This window comes from Arvicanthis niloticus, chromosome 14 (genome assembly GCF_011762505.2).
Source record: "Arvicanthis niloticus isolate mArvNil1 chromosome 14, mArvNil1.pat.X, whole genome shotgun sequence".
NCBI lineage: Eukaryota > Metazoa > Chordata > Mammalia > Rodentia > Muridae > Arvicanthis > Arvicanthis niloticus.
The window spans coordinates 50598390-50618194 of record NC_047671.1 but is presented as its reverse complement, the minus strand read 5'-3'; the positions used below and the strand labels follow the sequence as shown (position 1 = coordinate 50618194).

Here is a 19805-nt window from a genome sequence, read left to right as displayed (position 1 = left end):
TTATATGAAAATATGGGACACGTTATGGTAGTTATTGCATTTTCTATACTAAATTACCTCGTTATTTTTATTAGCTATTTATTTGCTAGAATTTTTTATTTTATTGATGAATTGCAATTTCAGATATACTGGAAATAACAAAATTGTAGACCATTGTTGGATGTAAAATCTACGTTATCCACATGGTGTCGCTGTATACCACAAAGTACTGAGGCTGGAACTGAAGCAGTGATAATTAAAAAGGGAGGAAGCTTCATTTCGTCACCAGCCGAGAAAAGATAAAAATGGTGAGGAGGCAAATGTCTGAAAACATGAAGTTGCAAAGTATGATCTTGGAGTGACAGCGATAAGAAAGGTGCAGTACTTTTGCAATGCTGTTTTCCAGGCTCCGACGCCTGAGAGCCCGGCGCCTGCTCTTGCTCTGGCTTCTGCTTCTCGCAGCCTGGGAGGCAGGGAGCGGCCAGCTCCATTACTCCGTCTCAGAGGAGGCCAAACACGGCACCTTCGTGGGCCGCATCGCACAGGACCTAGGGCTGGAGCTGGCGGAGCTGGTGCCCCGCTTGTTCAGGGTGGCGTCCAAGGACCGCGGAGACCTTCTGGAGGTAAATCTGCAGAATGGCATTTTGTTTGTGAATTCTCGGATCGACCGGGAGGAGCTGTGCGGGCGCAGCGTGGAGTGTAGCATCCACCTGGAGGTGATTGTGGACAGGCCGCTGCAGGTTTTCCACGTGGAGGTTAAAGTTAAAGATATTAATGATAACCCACCGGTTTTTAAAGGCCCAGAACAAAGGATATTTATTCCTGAAAACAGACAACTAGATTCACGATTTCCACTAGAGGGCGCCGTGGACGCAGACATTGGTGCCAATTCTCTTCTAACTTACACGCTGAGCCCCACGGATTACTTTTCTTTGAAGGTAGAGACAACAGACGAACTCAGTAAATCCCTTTCGCTTGAACTGAGAAAATCTTTAGATAGAGAAGAAACACCAGAACTTCAGTTATTACTGACAGCCACCGACGGGGGCAAGCCAGAGCTGGAGGGGGCAGTTCGGCTGCAGATTACTGTGCTCGACGTTAATGACAACGCCCCACTGTTTGACCAGACCATCTACAGAGCACAGTTAGTAGAATCTACAGTGAATGGAACATTAGTGACCACGTTAAATGCCACTGACGCTGATGAAGGTGTCAATGGTGAAGTTGTGTTTTCCTTTGGCAATGACGTTTCTCTTGACATTCAAGAAAAATTCAATGTGGATTCTATTTCAGGAGAAATTAGAGTGGTCGGTGATCTAGATTATGAAAAAACAAAATCCTATGAAATTCAAATAAAGGCAGTTGATAAAGGGAGTCCCTCCATGTCAAATCACTGCAAGGTTTTGGTGAAAGTACTGGATATAAATGATAATGCTCCAGACCTGGCGATCACATCCTTGTCTTTGCCCATCAAAGAGGATGCTCCACTTAATACTGTCATCGCACTCATCAAGGTGTCAGACATCGACTCAGGTGTCAACGGGCAGGTGACCTGCTCCCTGAATCCTCACCTCCCCTTCAAGCTGGTGTCCACCTTCAAGAATTACTATTCGCTTGTGCTGGACAGTGCCCTGGACCGAGAGACTACAGCTGACTATAAGGTGGTGGTGACAGCCCAGGACGGGGGCTCTCCCTCGCTGTGGGCCACTGCCAGCGTGTCCGTGGAGGTGGCTGACGTGAACGACAACGCTCCTGCATTCGCGCAGCCCGAATACACGGTGTTCGTGAAAGAGAACAACCCGCCTGGTGCGCACATCTTCACGGTGTCAGCGGTGGATGCGGACGCGCAGGAGAATGCGCTGGTGTCCTACTCATTAGTGGAGCGGAGGGTGGGCGAGCGCTTGCTGTCAAGCTATGTGTCTGTGCACGCGGAGAGCGGCAAGGTGTTTGCACTGCAGCCTCTGGACCATGAGGAGCTGGAGCTGCTGCAGTTCCAGGTGAGCGCGCGGGATGCTGGTGTGCCTGCCCTGGGCAGCAATGTGACTCTGCAGGTGTTTGTGCTGGATGAAAACGACAACGCGCCCACGCTGCTGGGGCCTCACACAGGCAGCGCAGTGAGCGAACTAGTGTCACGGACAGTGGGTGCAGGGCATGTGGTGACGAAGGTGCGAGCGGTGGATGCGGACTCTGGCTACAATGCCTGGTTGTCATATGAACTACAACCTCCTACAGGTGGTGCCCGCAGCCCATTCCGCGTGGGTCTGTACACTGGTGAGATCAGCACCACACGCTCCCTAGATGAGGTCGATGTTCCACGACAACGTCTCTTGGTGCTGGTGAAGGACCATGGCGAGCCAATGCTGACTGCTACTGCTACTGTGTTGGTATCTCTGGTGGAAAGCAGTCCGATTCAGAAAGCCTCTTTGCCTGTATTAACCGGTGCAGTGGGTTCCCAGGCGTCGCTGGTGGATGTCAATGTGTACCTGATCATTGCCATCTGCGCGGTGTCCAGCTTGTTAGTGCTCACGTTGCTTCTGTACACAGCGCTGCGATGCTCAGCGACGCCCACAAATGGAGCCTGTGCTCCAGGGAAGCCGATGTTGGTGTGCTCCAGCGCGGTGGGGAGCTGGTCATACTCGCAGCAGAGGCGACAGAGGGTGTGCTCTGGAGAGGGCCCACCCAAGACTGACCTCATGGCCTTCAGCCCGGGTCTATCCCCAGGTTTGAACATAGCGGAAAGAAGTGAACACCCAGAAGTAAATTCAGATCTCTCTGGTAATGTAAGTCCAAATTGGAGCTATGGCTTCAAACTTCTTTTTAGATTTAACTTTATTTTTTTAAGTCATTCTTTAAATGGAACTTAGAATGTATTCAGAGTGTTCAATGACATGTAACAAACTGTCTTTTCAAATACTCTAGTATTTGCAGCTGCAAAATAGAGCTAGGAAACAAACAATGTTTGTACACATGATTCCATTCTTCTATTTACATGGTAGAATACTTCTTAAAAATTCAGTAGTATTAGTGTTACTTTTGAGTAGTGGTGGTGTGAGGGATGGAGCCAAGTGCCTCATAAATGGTAGGTGAGTACAGAAAGGCTGGTCACTTTTAACATGGGCTCTCAACTCTTGTCAAGTGCCTTGCTTTGCACAAATGATTGTAGGCAAGGTTATAGAACCTTTGTGCTTTCTCTCTATGCTGGTAAATTTCAAGGTGGGAATTAAATAATAATTTTAAGCACTATGATATAAAATATATTTGTTGATGATATTTTAGTTTCCACATTAAAATATCCCACAATTTCATGGTACTATTCCCTAGTTTAAAGGAATAATTACTATGTGAACTTGTGTCTTAAGCAAGCCAGTCAGTTGGGTCCCTCCCATTTATTTGCCAATGTCCCCAAACTCTTTATTTTCTTTTATTCATGATACTTTATTAGATGAAAATTTTATTCTCTTGACAGATGATATTTTCAAGAGCAAGAAAAAAACCTAAGTTTAGGATAATTACTATTTTTATTTGCTTGTTTTATTACAGTCCATTGCATTTAGCTAAATATTTAAAGTTGCTTTCGATGAAATAACTTTGCAGAAATCAAAATTTAAATACTGTTTAAAATCCAAAATAAAAGAGCAAGAGAAAGATACTAATAATTTTTCCAAACCAACTTTTACTATGTACAAATCTTTAATGCTTGTCTTTCTAGAAATGGGTATAGAAATAAAAAAGAAAAGGAAAGGAAAAAATTTTTGAGACAGGGTTTCTTTGTGTTGCCCTGGCTGTCCTGCAAGTCACTGTATAGACCAGGCTGGCCTCGAATTCAGAGAACCTTTTACCTCTGCCTCCTGAGTGCTGGGATTAAAGGCAGGAGAAACTACCACCAGTCTGAAAGGGAAATTTTTTTACACCAGTTGTTCAGATGAAGAATAATGGTCTCTTCAAAGTTTGATTCATAATCATTATGCTGAGCAATAATGAGATGATGGGTAATGTCTTCAGGAGTATTTTACAGCAGTTTTAATAACCAACTGATACACATACACATTTAATATAGGTCTCGCTGGTTTTTTAACCATTTGGTCAAGAGCTTGTTAAATTTGTGTGTGTTGTATGTGCATGAGAGAGAGAGAGAGAGAGAGAGAGAGAGAGAGAGAGAGAGAGAGAGAGAGAGGAGTATGTGAGTATGTGTGGGTATACTCACCTGTGCATGTAGGTGTGGAGGTCAGTAAATGTTAGTTATCTTCCTCAATTATCCTGTACATTTTGTTTTGAGTCAGGTAGCTCATTCTTTTGGCTAGACTGTTGGGGTATGCAAATACTAGGGATCTGAACTCAGGTTCTCATGCTTGCAAAACATGCAATTTACCCACTAAGCTGTCTCCACAGCCTCTAACCTAATGTTTTACCTCTTAGATTCAATTCTGAAGTTACACAAGTATTAAGTGAATGCATCTTGTTGGCTAAACATCCAAACAAATGTACTGAAAAGTCCCTTAAAATCCCCCCATGTAAAAGTACAACACCCATAGATGTGCTAACATGGAAGGAAGGAAGGAAGCTCAGGAGGCCATAACCCTAGGTCAAGAACTTCAGGCAACTAAAGAATGTGGAGAGCAGGAGGAAGTTTTCCCCAGAGCACGCTAACTGGTTATTCAATACCAAATGGTCATCCCTGAAAACATATATACAAGTAACACTATATAGACTGAACAGGTTGTATTTAGGTGTGCATGTGCACACACACACACACACACACACACACACAATTAAAGGAAAGTAAGTCATAAATTTAAAAAAAGAACAAGAAAGGGTATATAAGAAAGCTTAGAAGGAAAGGAAGGGAGAAATGTAAAATATTTTATGAAAAATTAAAATGAGTCGATAGCTAAGTTTCCCGAAATTGGGGTGATAGGTTGGGAGAAGTGTTGCTTAGAGCATTGTAAGACATGAGTCTAAAGCATGTTTCTGCAACTTTCCAAATATTAATATTATGGTAAAAATCTTTGAGCAAGAATAACCAAATAATATTTTGGAACAATAATGCTAAAAAATAACCTTCCAATTTTCTCTATATGTGACATAAACCTTGTAGGATTATACAATTGGGAAGAATATATTCAGAAACCACAAATAAAATTTTCTTTCTCACTTACATTATTATGTCTCCATAGCAATATCCATTAGTAACATATGACCATTGTTTTTAGAGAGGCATTCAGTATTTATCATCTATTCACTCAACACGTACTTATCGACAGCCTAGCATATGAAAATACCTGCAAGGGAACCCTCAGCATACAGTAACACTGACATTATAGTAGTCAAATCCCTGGCCTCAAGAGGACATTTTATCCTGTTTTACAGTAATAATTAAATTATAAAAGGTGTTGGATTTAGTGTAATGTTTCATTTTTAGTTTTCTTTGTCAAACCAACACATTCATAAAAGTAAACATCATCCCATATGTGACTATGCTTATATTTTTAAAAACCCACCTTAATAAGTGTTCTTAAATGCCTTATCCCCCCTTCTAGCTCACCCCACACCAGAGGTAGTGGAAAGAAAGGTTAATAGGGCAAAGGAGGATGTAGATCACTTTAGAAATAGCTCTTTAGGGGTGATTCAGATCTTTGTTGTCAGGATAGCAGCAGTTCAGTTTACACAATCAGCAGTGGCAGCTTGATCCACTTGCAAACATCATTCATGAATCAGCAATGACAGTTTGATCCAGAACAAACCACAAGGCTCTGCCAAGAAGCCACTAAAATATCACAAGAAGTTCTTTGGTACATTTTTTTTTCTATGAAGTCAGCAAAGGCAAGGTGAACCAATGCCATAGCATCATTGGTGAAGACCAGCATCAGCAAAGCCCAATGAAAACCAGCAAAGAGTTGCAAGGTGAACCAATGACACATTGTGGCCCACTGTCTGTTGGGTTATAGTCACATCTTTTCCAAACATCATGTGTTCTCTCAAGTATCTGCTCTAGCAAAACATCACATGCCCTTTATTTCAGGCAGCTTTCAGAAAAACACCACAAGTCAGCAAAACATAAGACAGTTCCCAGACAAACATCACATGACACAACTAAGTCTCTGAAGAAAGCAGAAATTTCTACTTTATGTGATGTTTTGAAAAATGGAACATTCTGCCAACCATGCTTAACAAGTTTTCTAGAAACAAAACATATTATAAATTTTGTCTTTATGGAAATCATTCTTAGAAAACTGTAATTCTTGTGACAGCAGATGAAGAGTAAAACTAAAGCAAGTCCATGGAAAATGCTCTGAAAGGAGAAATTGAAATGATAAAAACAACCAGGCATGGTGGTATATGCCTTTAATCCCAATACTTGGGATTTCTGAGTTCGAGGCCAGCCTGGTGTACAAAGCAAGTTCCAGGATTGCCAGGGTTACACAGAGAAAACAAAAGATGAAACAATTGGGAGGGATAGATAGAATTTTTTGAGCTAAATCAAAAATTTGTAAGTAGAAGATAAACAATATTGTCTTTTTTTAAACTCAGAAAAACTTGAATAAGGTTGACATTTGAGGGTACAATGATGTAACTTTTCATATTAATAAGTTCATATGTAGTGGAGTGGAGAGGTTGTTCAGTGGTTAAGATCCCTTGCTGTCCTTCCAGAAGACACAGGTTTGAGTCCCAGCTCCCACATGGTAGTTCATAACCATTTGTAACTCTAGTTTTAAGAGATCTGACACACTCTTCTGGATATGCAGTTATCTCAGAGTACTTTACTGAAAGATTAATCATCAAATTATGACTAGAACCCAATATCTTTGATAGCACCTATAGCCTTTTAAATTTGTCTGGAAGAGCTCAGCTTACTGGCACATACTTATCCTTGTGGTGGAGGCAATAGGATTCTAATTTAAAGGCCATCCTATGCTACAGAACGAGTTTGAGGCTAGCCTAAGCTATAAGTGACATTGCCTTAACAAATAAATGAAGACACTAAAACCAATAATAACAACAATAAAACCCTAACCAAACAAATTTGACCTTAATGTATTTAGATATGCCTTCACACAACTACATTGTGATCACAAAGTTTAAGATGAGTACATTGTAGATATAAGAACAGGAACACTATTCCTTCTATGTTATAATAATGACTTGTATAAAGCTTAAAAGTTTTTTGTATTAATTAATTCTATTAACTTGGGGATGATTCTCAAATATTAGTCACTATTGTAAAAAAGCATGGGTTTAGGTTTACGAAGTTTGGAAGTGGCTGTAGTTTACAGAATGTTATTCTAGTATAAAGGAAAAACATAAATATGAAGTAATGTTGTGATTTAATATTCAACATAAACATGGATGGATTTTCCATCATTAATTGATGTTCTTGCCCCACTCAGAATATTTCAATGTTTTCTTCCTTCACATCATTTTAATGAAATGCATTATTTATGTCTTATTCTTTAAATTTATTTTAAAATTTTCATTGTGCATATTTATTGTACATAGTACTGTTTTATGTAAGGGTATTTTCATACAGGTATATAATGCACATTGATTAATTCCCCCAGACTCCCTTCCTCTCTTTCTCACTGTTCTTCCTCATTCCACTAGACCTCTTTGTTCTTCTAGTGTTTTCTTCTTTCATCATATATATGTATATATATGTATATATATATATAGTATGTGTGTGTATTTATACCTGATTTTATGTATGTATATAAAATCTAGAAACCACTAATAAGAAAACACATAGGATATTTTTCTGTCTGAAGCAGGATTAATTTATTTTCTTAATATATCTATCTCCAGTTGTATTCATCTTACTGCAAAAGTTAAGTGAAATAAGTTTAAAATACTGGGCTCAGAGAAAAGTTGTTAGTGCCATTATTAGTTTTTCAAGACAAGGTTTCTCTGTTTTAGCCTTGGTTGTCCTAGAATTCACTTTGTAGGCCAGGCTGGGCTCAAAATCAGAGATCCACCTGCCTCTAACTCCCAAGTGCTGGGATTAAAGGCATGCACCACCACACCCAATCCAGAGAAAAGTTATTAATGATCTAGCTCCAGGAAAATCTATCTTTCATTGCTGTTTTTAATTGACAGTGTGAATTTTATAGTTAATTTTGTTTTCCTCTAAGAAAGCTTAAATGCAAAGATTTTAACTTACACAAAGTAACAAGTGAACAGCTTGATAAAAACTTTGCCAAGTGACATTCTTCCATTCATTTCAAATAACCCCACACCATCTTTATTTGAGTTTCATATTTTTACACATGAAGGAGCCAGCTACAAGTTAGTAAATAATGATACTCTCAAGTAACTAACAAGAAATCAGTTTTTTCTTCTTGCATGAAAATTCAAATATAATAGTAGATAAGAGAGTGAGCCTAAAATAAAAACTTATATTTTTATATACGAAGGTAATGAAACCAGCAAACAATTCAAATCTCATAATTATAAATAACAAAAGTGTATTTAAACATATTTTCAATGAACAGAAATACCCATTGATTCTATTGTACTTGATTTGAAGAAGCAATAAAAAATGTAATATTACAAAAGAATTGAAACCAGCCTATTCAAGATATACTTGTACATCTGTGTTGGTATCATCACTATTTACAAGAAGCAAACAGACGTTCATGGATGGTTGAATGGACACACAAAATGTTGTGTATACACAATGGAATCATTCAGCATTAAAAAGGAAAGAAATCCTGTAACATGCTACAACACGGGAAAAACTTCAGGACATTGTGGTAAGCTGAAAGAGTCAGTTTCAAAACAAAGGAAAACAAAGAACTCAAGGCCAGAGTAACAACCTTAACGAATCTTTTATGGTTTAACTTACACAGTAGTGAAACTTATATTAGCAGAGAGTAGAATGGTCGTTACCATGGTCAAGGCCAGGGAAATTGGAGTTGATATCTAATCTATATAAAATTTAAGCTTTACAAGAGGATAAATTTTCAACAACGTTGTACTTAGCACTACTGAAATTTACACTGAATTAATGCATAAGCTTCACATTGACAGTTAAATACTGTAAACTCATATTTACAGTTAATAAGGTAAAATTCAAACCAGCTTAGCCACAGGGTGTCGCTGTCTACCAGAGATTGATCTCTCTCTTGAAAAGAAAACACCCAGAGCTCCTTTGTTATTCCAGATAAAACGACAGGAGAAGCAGCAGGATTTGAGCAGGCGTTAGAATTTATATTTTATTTTATTTAAAAAATGATCATTTAAATTGACCAACTCACGGAGGACTAGAAGTGATGCCTTCTTTGAGAGGGAGCCCAGAGGTCAGGCAGTGTCTGCTGCTCTTGCTTCCTTTCCTCGCAGCCTGGGAGGCAGGGAGCGGCCAGCTCCACTACTCCGTCCCCGAGGAGGCCAAACACGGCACCTTCGTGGGCCGCATCGCACAGGACCTGGGGCTGGAGCTGACAGAGCTGGTGCCCCGCCTGTTCAGGGTGGCGTCCAAGGACCGCGGAGACCTTCTGGAGGTAAATCTGCAGAATGGCATTTTGTTTGTGAATTCTCGGATCGACCGGGAGGAGCTGTGCGGGCGCAGCGCGGAGTGCAGCATCCACCTGGAGGTGATCGTGGACAGGCCGCTGCAGGTTTTCCACGTGGAGGTGGAGGTGAGGGACATTAACGACAACCCGCCGCTATTTCCAATGACAGAAAAAACTATCCAGTTTCACGAATCTAGGCTGCTTGACTCGAGGTTTCCTTTAGAGGGAGCATCTGATGCAGATATCGGAGTAAATGCTCTTCTGTCCTACAAACTCAGCCCCAGTGAGTTTTTCTTTCTAGATGTACAAACAAGCGACGAACTAAGCCAATCTCTGTTTCTTGTGTTGGGAAAATCTCTGGACAGAGAGGAGAATGCGGAGGTGAAATTATTACTGGTAGCTACTGATGGAGGCAAGCCTGAACTCACGGGCACTGTTCAAATACTCATTAAGGTGTTAGATGTGAATGACAACGAACCTACTTTTCCTCAATCAGTTTACAAAGTACAGTTGTTAGAGAACACTGCAAACGGAACCTTAGTGATTAAATTAAATGCTTCTGATGCAGATGAAGGATCAAACAGCGAGATTGTGTATTCACTTAGTAATGATGTGTCTTCCACCACACGGTCAAAGTTTCAAATAGACCTCAACTCAGGAGAAATCAGGACTAAAGGAGAATTAGATTATGAAGAAAGGAAATTCTATGAAATCCAGGTCATTGCATCTGACAAAGGAACCCCATCGATGTCAGGGCACTGTAAAATTTCAGTAAAACTTGTGGATATCAATGACAATACACCAGAAGTTTCAATAACATCTCTTTCACTACCTGTCCAAGAGAATGCTCCACTGGGTGCTGTCATAGCCCTCATCTCAGTGTCAGATCGTGACTCGGGAATCAATGGGCAGGTGACCTGCTCTCTGAGTCCTCACATCCCCTTCAAGCTGGTGTCCACTTTCAAGAATTACTATTCACTCGTGCTGGACAGCGCCTTGGATCGCGAAACCACAGCTGAGTACAAGATTGTGGTGACTGCTCGGGACGGGGGCTCTCCCTCGCTGCAGGCCATGGCCAGTGTTTTTGTGGAGGTGGCTGACGTGAATGACAATGCTCCTGTGTTCGCGCAGCCCGAATACACGGTGTTTGTGAAGGAGAACAATCCGCCTGGAGCGCACATCTTCACGGTGTCAGCGGTGGACGCGGATGCGCAGGAGAACGCGCTGGTGTCCTACTCGCTGGTGGAGCGGAGGGTGGGCGAGCGCTTGCTGTCGAGCTATGTGTCTGTGCACGCGGAGAGCGGCAAGGTGTTCGCACTGCAACCTCTGGACCATGAGGAGCTGGAGCTGCTGCAGTTCCAGGTGAGCGCGCGGGATGCTGGTGTGCCTGCCCTGGGCAGCAATGTGACTCTGCAGGTGTTTGTGCTGGATGAGAATGACAATGTACCCGTGCTACTGCCTCATGGAGCTGTGGGAGCTGGCGGCTCGGTGAGTGAACTTTTGCCTAGGTCAGTGGGTTCGGGCCATGTGGTCACTAAGGTGCGAGCAGTGGATGCAGACTCCGGTTACAACGCATGGCTCTCATATGAACTGCAACCCACAGTGGGCACGCGTAGCCTGTTCCGTGTGGGTCTGTATACGGGCGAGATCAGCACCACGCGAGCCCTAGATGAAGTGGATGCGACACGCCAGCGACTGCTAGTATTGGTGAAGGACCATGGTGAGCCTGCGCTGACTGCCACAGCCACAGTGTTAGTTTCTCTAGTTGAGAATAGCCAAGCTCCAAAAACTTCATCAAGAGCGTTGGTAGATACCGCTGGACAAGAAACATCACTGGTGACTGTTAATGTGTATCTGATCATCGCCATCTGTGCGGTGTCTAGCTTGTTGGTGCTCATCCTGCTGCTGTACACAGCGCTGCGCTGCTCGGCAATGCCCACCAATGGGGCCTGTGCTCCAGGGAAGCCCATGCTAGTGTGCTCCAGTGCGGTGGGGACCTGGTCTTACTCGCAGCAGAGGCGACAGAGGGTGTGCTCTGGAGAGGGCCCCCCTAAGACTGATCTCATGGCCTTCAGCCCCAGCCTACCCCAAGGTCCGGAATCAACAGAGGAGAGACAACCACCCTTAGAGGCAGAATACTTAGGAAAGGTAGGTCTTTAATTTTTTTCTTGTTAAGAGCATTACTATTTCTGTATTATTTATGGCACCTGTTAACCACTTTGACCTAAAGCTATACCTTTATTTTATATCACTGTGCTGTCATGAGATACTTATGAATTAAGTATCAAATTCTTGCACATTGAACAATTCTCTTAAACATTCTTACTTTCATAGGTAGGTTCAATAACTAAATCTCTGTAAATAACGGGTCCTTGAATAATTAAAAAAGGGGAAACCTGATATTTATTTATTTATTATCATGGGTGTGCATGATGTTGGTGTGTGATTGTGTGTGTGTGTGTGTGTGTGTGTGTGTGTGTGTGTTGCAGAAATCTGAGACAGGACACCAGGTTTGCAAAGTGAAAGATTTACATGCTAAGCCATCTCACTGGCCCCAAAGCATATTAATTCAATATTACTCCTAAATGTTTTTCTTTCAGAAACTTATTAGCTAGGTGTAGTGGGACACACCTTTAACACCAGCACTCAGGAGGCAGAGGCAAGAGAATCTCTTTGAGTCCAAGGCCAGCCTGCTCTACATACTGAGTTCCAGGACAGCTGGAACTACATAGTGAAATCCAGTCAAAAAAAAAATCAACCAAACCAAACCAAACCAAAAACAAAAGGCAAAGACCAACCCTTCCCCACACAATTAGATGATTTACAGAATTTTAAATATTAGAACGTCTTTAGACACCGCTTTCTAGCCATCTTAGCAGAGTCTGTTTAGAATAGTGTAATTTTACTCTGGCCATTTCTCAGGTTTGCTCTTTGAACTTGTAATTCCAGGCCTCTGTCGTGTCTATCATTGGCCATCACAGTAAAAGCCAACACTCAGGAATGCTTGGCAAATTTCTACTTGTCTTAATAAGGAAAATGACCTCACTTCGGTCAATTAAATACAAAGATTTAATAATAGTAAGAATTTTAGGTTTTCAGGCAAATGAGAGAAAGGATCCCCTTCAATTTTTAACATTAAAAGACTGCATTAGGCTGGGTGTGGTGAAGCATGCCTTTAAATCCTGGCATTTGGGAGGCAGAGGCAGGTGGATCACTGTGAGTTCCAGCCTGACCTACTTAGCAAGTTCCATGCCAACAGGGCTGAGTAATTAGACCTTGTCTGAATACAAAAATTGGGTTGGTCAAGCATCCAGATCTTTTCTTTTTTTTATGTAAGTGAAGAGTATTCACTTACACATATAGGACACATAAGAGTGGTCAACAGTCATCTCCCTAGTGTCAGCATCTTTAGGTTAATTCATTCAGGCTTCCTTCTGTGAAGACGCTGACCACCTCTCATCCTAAGCCTGGTTACACTCCCCATCTCCCCGAGTTACCCTTTTATCTGGCTAGCTTGTTCCTTGTGGAACTGGAGTTTGCCCAAAATGGAAGGCCTGGCTTGTATGGGTGCATTTCCACCAGAAACTCCTGCAGTGGGTGTTTAATACACAGGACCTGACCAGTGAATGCTATACGTGTAAAAAGTCTTTTTTTCATCCAAAGAAAGGTGTATTTAGGTGAGGTAATTGTCCAAAACTGTTTTCTGGCACTGAATCATTTGCCGTCTTTCAGTGGATTCATGAGCATAGTGATGAGCTAAATACATTACTGCCACTAATTGATCTTAGCCTCAGCCATCGCTTACACTACCCATCTCAGTCTGGGAATCTGATTTTATTGGAGCTGGCAATTTAATGGGTGTATCTTAAACTTTAAGTAGACTCTACTTCTACCAGAAACCTATTATCTTCCCAGAGTTGGTAAGTCTTGAAATTATTTCCTTGAAAACGAGAAAAGCTTGACATACATTTGAAATCCATGCTGTTTTACAATTTATATTTCATTTTCAAATTAACCTTCTTAGATATGATCATCAGAGTAATAATAGACATAGTAATATCTATAGTTGATTTTTAGAAACACAGTGTTCAGAAATAAGATAACTTACTGCTCTTATAGAGGACCTGCATTTGGTTCCTATGAGCCACCCTATGGCTTACAACCATCCATAACTCCAGTTGGTCCCCTTAGGCACCAAACCTGCATAGATGTAGGCAAATCACTCATACATACAAAGTAAAAAAATCTTAAAAAATAACTTTAGGAGAACAGCTGATAGGGGAGAGTTCTTACCCTATAACGGATGGGGTCGGGCATGATGGTGCATTTATGCCCAGTACTCAGGAGGCAGAGGTAAGTCTACAAAGTGAGTTCCAGACTGGGATATACAGTGAGACCCTGACTCAAAACAAAACAGTTACAGTAAAAATCCTATAATGGATAAGAAAAGAACAAACAAAAGACACTCTACTTAGAGTTGCGTCTCTAATTTTTTATGAGCTGTCACAGTAGAATCTATTAGAAACTGTTTATTAGCAAATATCATTAATGTAACTCTTATTCTTTTTTGAAAGGTTAATTTAAATATTCATTAATTTTCAGTATAATAGTTATAACTTGTTTTATTCTAAATATAGATGATAAACTATGAGTTAATTAAACACTGGGTTTTATTCAATGAAACACAGGAAGCAGAGACCTTGTATGCAAACATTTTCTTCTAATACTTTAATTATGTGCTATATTTCTCTTTAAAGTGGTCTGCCTATAAGCAAAAATTTGGACTTTTTCTACATAAATATCTAAATTTGCACTTTCCATAAATATTCTGGCTCAACTTTAAGATGCTTGGAGGACTCATTGTTTATTAGTGAATTCACATTGATCTTCAGAATATTTCATTACCCAGTCTTTCATATGTTGCCTAGTGACTCATGTTGCAAAGTTATTTTTCCTTTTGTAATTTTAAAAATTGACAATGTGTTCAAGCTTTCTTTCTTTAACATTTATTTATTTTGTGTATATGTACATGTGTGAGTATACATGTATCCCATGGTGTGATTGTGCCAGTTAGAAGACAACAATTTTCAGGACTCATTGGGTCACAGGGATCAAAATAATGTTGGCGGGCTTGACAGTATGTGATTTACCCACTGAGCATATCTTAGGTTTGTTTATTTATTTTGGGGCTGGGTCCTGATTTTAGGCTGACCTTCAACTCAAAATCTTTTTGCCTTAGCCTCCTAAGTCCTAGGATGTCATTCTGAGTTAGGAGGGACTATCAAAGAAAGAGGGTCACTATATCTTTCTTTCTGTGATGAGTGTACATTACAATACTTAGTAACATAAAACCTTTTAAAATTACTTGGTAGAGAATTTTATCCAGAGTGGCAATCACTAAAACCACAATCATTTCATTTTGTGATCATTTAAATATCTATATCTATCTATATATATGCAAATTGTAATGTGTAAACAGTATGTGGACATTTAAAAATGTTCTTACTTGGTATGATCTGAGTATAACATCCCAACTAAACAGTGTTGTCCTGTGGCAGGAAATTTATTTACAAAAGAACTTTACTGTAAGACTGACCCTGGGCTGGGGATATAGCTCAGTGGCAGAGTTCCTGCCTAGGTTCTCAAGGCACTGGGTTAAATCCCCAGTAAGCAAGAAACTGAATGAATGAGATCTGACTTATTTATATAAATACTAGTTAAGACAGTTAGCAAGGATATCATGTTTGAGTAAAGGACACGAGGGTGATTTACAAATGTTCTAAATTAATAATTGCAGGTGAGCTTATTGCCACATATCTTGTCAATTTCCAGAATTATATAAAACATATATTAGTACGTATACACCCATTTATCATGTATTTTCATGCCTTATGCCTTCGTTGTCACAAATATCAAAGACTTATCTTTCTATAAAATGTCTGGCATCTTTAATGAAGATTTCACTCGGCCATCATCAGTTAAAGCTCCTTTTAAATTGTTTAGTCTGTATGTACTTGTAAACAGTGAATCATATTAAAATTCATCTTAAAAACTGTTGTGAAAATTTAATGGGAAAACTCCAAAGAGAAACAGAAAACAGGGTGTCACCTGTTATACCGGAATTTCCATTATTAGTAATGATACCAAGAACTGGATAATATGAAATTGTATGACCATGTTTTGATAAAACAAACACTTTGGTGACTATTTGAAGGAAATCACAGGTCAAAATAGAAATGTTGCAACAGTTCAAATTAGGCATATAAGAAAAATACACACATTAAATACTTACACATTTAGCCACTTGGTGTCGCTGTCCGCCACAAGTTCCTTCATAAAAGAAACGCAGCCGGTATTACACATTCATACGATCCTTTTCGTCATTGTCTCAGACAAAATTGTAACGGTAAGGTGTTTAAGATGTGAAGAACAAGAAACTGAAAACATTTAAGAAATCTTGGATCGGTGTGAGATCAACCAAACATTGGGAAGGGACTTGCGATGGTGTTTTCTCAGAGACAAGATCGGCGCCTTCTGCTTTCTTTTCTGCTCCTTGCAATCTGGGAGGCAGGGAACAGTCAGCTCCATTACTCCATCCCAGAGGAGGCCAAACACGGCACCTTCGTGGGCCGCATCGCACAGGATCTAGGGCTGGAGCTGGCAGAGCTGGTACCCCGCCTGTTCAGAGTGGCGTCCAAGGACCGCGGGGACCTTCTGGAGGTAAATCTGCAGAATGGCATTTTGTTTGTGAATTCTCGGATCGACCGGGAGGAGCTGTGCGGGCGGAACGCGGAGTGTAGCATCCACCTGGAGGTGATCGTGGACAGGCCGCTGCAGGTTTTCCACGTGGAGGTGGAGGTGAGGGACATTAACGACAACCCGCCAACATTTCCAGTAGCCACAAAGAATTTGTTTATTTCTGAATCTCGACAGCTTGGCTCCCGGTTTTCGCTAGAGGGCGCATCTGATGCAGACATCGGAACAAATTCTTTGTTGTCTTACAGTCTTAACTCGAGTGAGTATTTTTCTTTGGACGTCAAAAGAAAAGACGAGGAAATTAAATCTCTGGGACTCGTGCTGAAAAAACTTTTAAACCGAGAGGACATTCCTGAACATTATTTATTGATAACTGCAGTTGATGGCGGGAAACCTGAGCTCACTGGCACCACTCAAGTGAAGATCACTGTCTTGGATGTGAACGACAACGCCCCAGCATTTGAGAAGACACTCTACAAAGTCAGATTACCCGAAAATGCTCCAAATGGTACTGTAGTAGTGGATGTTGACGCCTCTGATTTGGATGAAGGAGTAAATAAGGACATTGTATATTCTTTTCACCCGGATATGTCACCTGAGATCCTGTCAAAATTCCACTTAGACCCAATCAGTGGATACATCACTGTAAAAGGCAACATAGACTTTGAGGAAACCAAATCTTTTGAAATTCAGATAGAGGCAGCAGACAAGGGAACACCTCCAATGACAGATCACTGCACGGTTCTAGTTGAAATTGTGGACGTCAATGATAATGTGCCTGAATTGGTCATCAAGTCACTATCACTTCCTGTGTTAGAAAATTCTGCACCTGGTACTGTCATCGCCTTGATCAGTGTGTCTGACCGAGACTCTGGAGCTAATGGACAGGTGACCTGCTTTTTGACCTCCCAGGTACCCTTCAAGCTGGTGTCCACCTTCAAGAATTACTATTCGCTTGTGCTGGACAGCGCCCTGGACCGAGAGACCATCGCTAACTACAGCGTGGTTGTGACTGCCAGGGACGGGGGCTCTCCTTCTTTGTGTACCACGGCCAGCGTGTCTGTGGAGGTGGCCGATGTGAACGACAACGCTCCTGCATTCGCGCAGCCCGAGTACACAGTGTTTGTGAAGGAGAACAACCCGCCTGGCGCGCACATCTTCACAGTGTCGGCAGTGGATGGAGACATGCAGGAGAATGCGCTGGTGTCCTACTCGCTGGTGGAGCGGAGGGTGGGCGAGCGCTTGCTGTCAAGCTATGTGTCTGTGCACGCGGAGAGCGGCAAGGTGTTCGCGCTGCAGCCTCTGGACCATGAGGAGCTGGAGCTGCTGCAGTTCCAGGTGAGCGCGCGGGATGCTGGTGTGCCTGCCCTGGGCAGCAATGTGACTCTGCAGGTGTTTGTGCTGGATGAGAATGACAACGCCCCCACGCTGCTAGGGCCCCACGCAGGCAGTGCAGTGAGTGAACTGGTATCACGGACAGTGGGTGCAGGGCATGTGGTGACGAAGGTGCGCGCGGTGGACGCGGACTCTGGCTACAACGCATGGCTGTCTTATGAGTTGCAGTCCGCAGCGGGCAGTGGACGCCTTCCCTTCCGCGTGGGTCTGTATACTGGTGAGATCAGCACCACACGTGTCCTGGATGAAACAGATGCCCCGCGACAGCGCCTATTAGTACTGGTGAAGGACCATGGCGAGCCGGTACTGACAGCCACAGCCACCTTGCTGGTGTCTCTGGTGGAGAGTGGGCACACGCCAAACACCCCATCCCGGACTTTGGTGGATTCTGCTGGTAGGGAGACCTCGCTTGTAGATGTCAACGTATACTTGATCATCGCCATCTGTGCTGTGTCTAGCCTGTTGGTGCTCACGCTGCTGCTGTACCTTGCACTCAGGTGCTCCACAGCGCCTGCGGAGGGTGGGCCTGGGAAGCCCATGCTGGTGTGCTCCAGCGCGGTGGGAAGCTGGTCATACTCTCAGCAGAGAAGACAGAGGGTGTGCTCTGGAGAAGGCCCGCCCAAGACGGACCTCATGGCCTTCAGCCCAAGTCTTACACCCTGCCCAGTTAATCAAGATAAAGAGGACAAACTTGTCGCAGACATTGATTTCTCCATCAAAGTGAGTAAATTTTCCCTCTAAAATATTCTCAGTTATATGCCAGTATTTCCTCATGTTGGGAGATGCATTAAAATGAGTCCTTCTATTTTTGTTCTTTATGTTGAGCACTTTACACTCGCCGGCATTTTCACTAAAAGTGTGGGTTCTCACGACTAAATTGTGTACGGAATCGACAAGTGGTGCGACCCACGTTTAAAATGTGTCTGTTGGCAAATATAGTAGTTGGGTTATTTTATGGCTGACTGGGTACCAAGGCAACCTTTTTCATCTTGTGTGAATTACATCACTTAAAGTGTTTTGCTCCATCTTGTTGCCCACTAATCCCTGTGCAAAGCTTCAATATCTCGGTGACCTGCCTTAGATTTCTGCAACCCACAGAAAGGTGGAGAAAGAATCACTGGGATTTCTAGGAGGTGCTAGAAAAATCATCAGTGGCCCATTTACTGAACTGTTATTCATGCTTTGTTATTAAATTGTTATTCCACTGTGGTTTTAGATTATAAATGTAAGATTATGTGTGCATGGTATGTGCACATGTAGACGCTCAACCTCTAGCTATCTTTCCGGTCCCTCTACAGTGATATTTAAATATAACCTTTAAAAGTTATAAGAATTCAAAGCAAAACAAAGTTCTGAAAACACTATGCTGTCTTCATTTTTTCTCAATTAAAAAGTGTTTTAATTCCCGCTGGTTGTAGTAGCACATATCTTTAATACTAGCACTTGGGAGACAGAGGTAGGAGGATCTGTGTGAGTTCAGGGGCACCTTGTTTTACAGAGTGAGTTTCAGGACAGCTAAGGCAATTTAATAAGTCCTTTTCTCTAAAAAAAAAGTAAATTAAATCTTGTGAAGAGTTATTTTCAGTTTGGCTCTGTGAATATTTATCTCCTTTGGACTAAGTAGAAGCCTTCAGATAACCGATGCCAAAAAAGACTCAGGCAAGACCATTTTCCAGTTTTGTTTTGTTTTCTTAAGACATGTTCTTACTACATAGATCTGACTGTCCTGGAACTCACTATGTAGAGCAGGCTGGCCTTAAACTCAGAGGTCTGCCTGCCTCTGCCTCCTGAGTTCAAGGATCAAAGTGGTGTACCACTACACCTGATGAAATATATGTTTCTTTACCATTCTTTTTTGAATTTCCACTTTCCTTCCTAGAATCATTCTTTTTCTGTTCGTTTGTTCATTAAGTATTTGCCACAGCATGTCCAACCTCAATTCTACTTATTTTATCAGTCTGTTATCATCCTGTCTAGGTTACAGGGTCCTTCAGAATTCTTGTTTCTTAGATATGTGACTTCAGTCTTCTAATGCAGCTCTTCTTGGAATTCTTAATTAAGTTGACTTTCAAAGAGATGTTTTTGAAAGTTTTTGAGATAGAGTCTCACACAGCCCAAGTTGGTCTTGAATTTTAGCAAAGATGATCTGAAGAATGCTGAGTGTTTGTTCCT

At 41.7% G+C, this 19805-nt stretch overlaps 1 protein-coding gene across 3 annotated transcripts in view; it reads left to right on the top strand.

Moving 5' to 3' along the window:
* The first annotated feature begins 219 nt into the window (after positions 1 to 219).
* LOC117719719 (protocadherin alpha-7) overlaps positions 220 to 19805 on the top strand; it is a 222463-nt gene continuing 202877 nt past the window's right edge. Inside the window, exon 1 of one of the 3 annotated variants that reach the window (XM_034517937.2) lies at positions 220 to 2759. In XM_034517937.2, the coding sequence (XP_034373828.1) occupies positions 372 to 2759 (2388 nt within the window). In that variant the 5' untranslated portion in view covers positions 220 to 371. Of the gene's footprint in view, positions 2760 to 7854; positions 11631 to 14084; positions 18354 to 19805 lie in introns of those variants that run through there. The other 2 variants (XM_034517938.2, XM_076912776.1) reach the window with 2 other exon arrangements.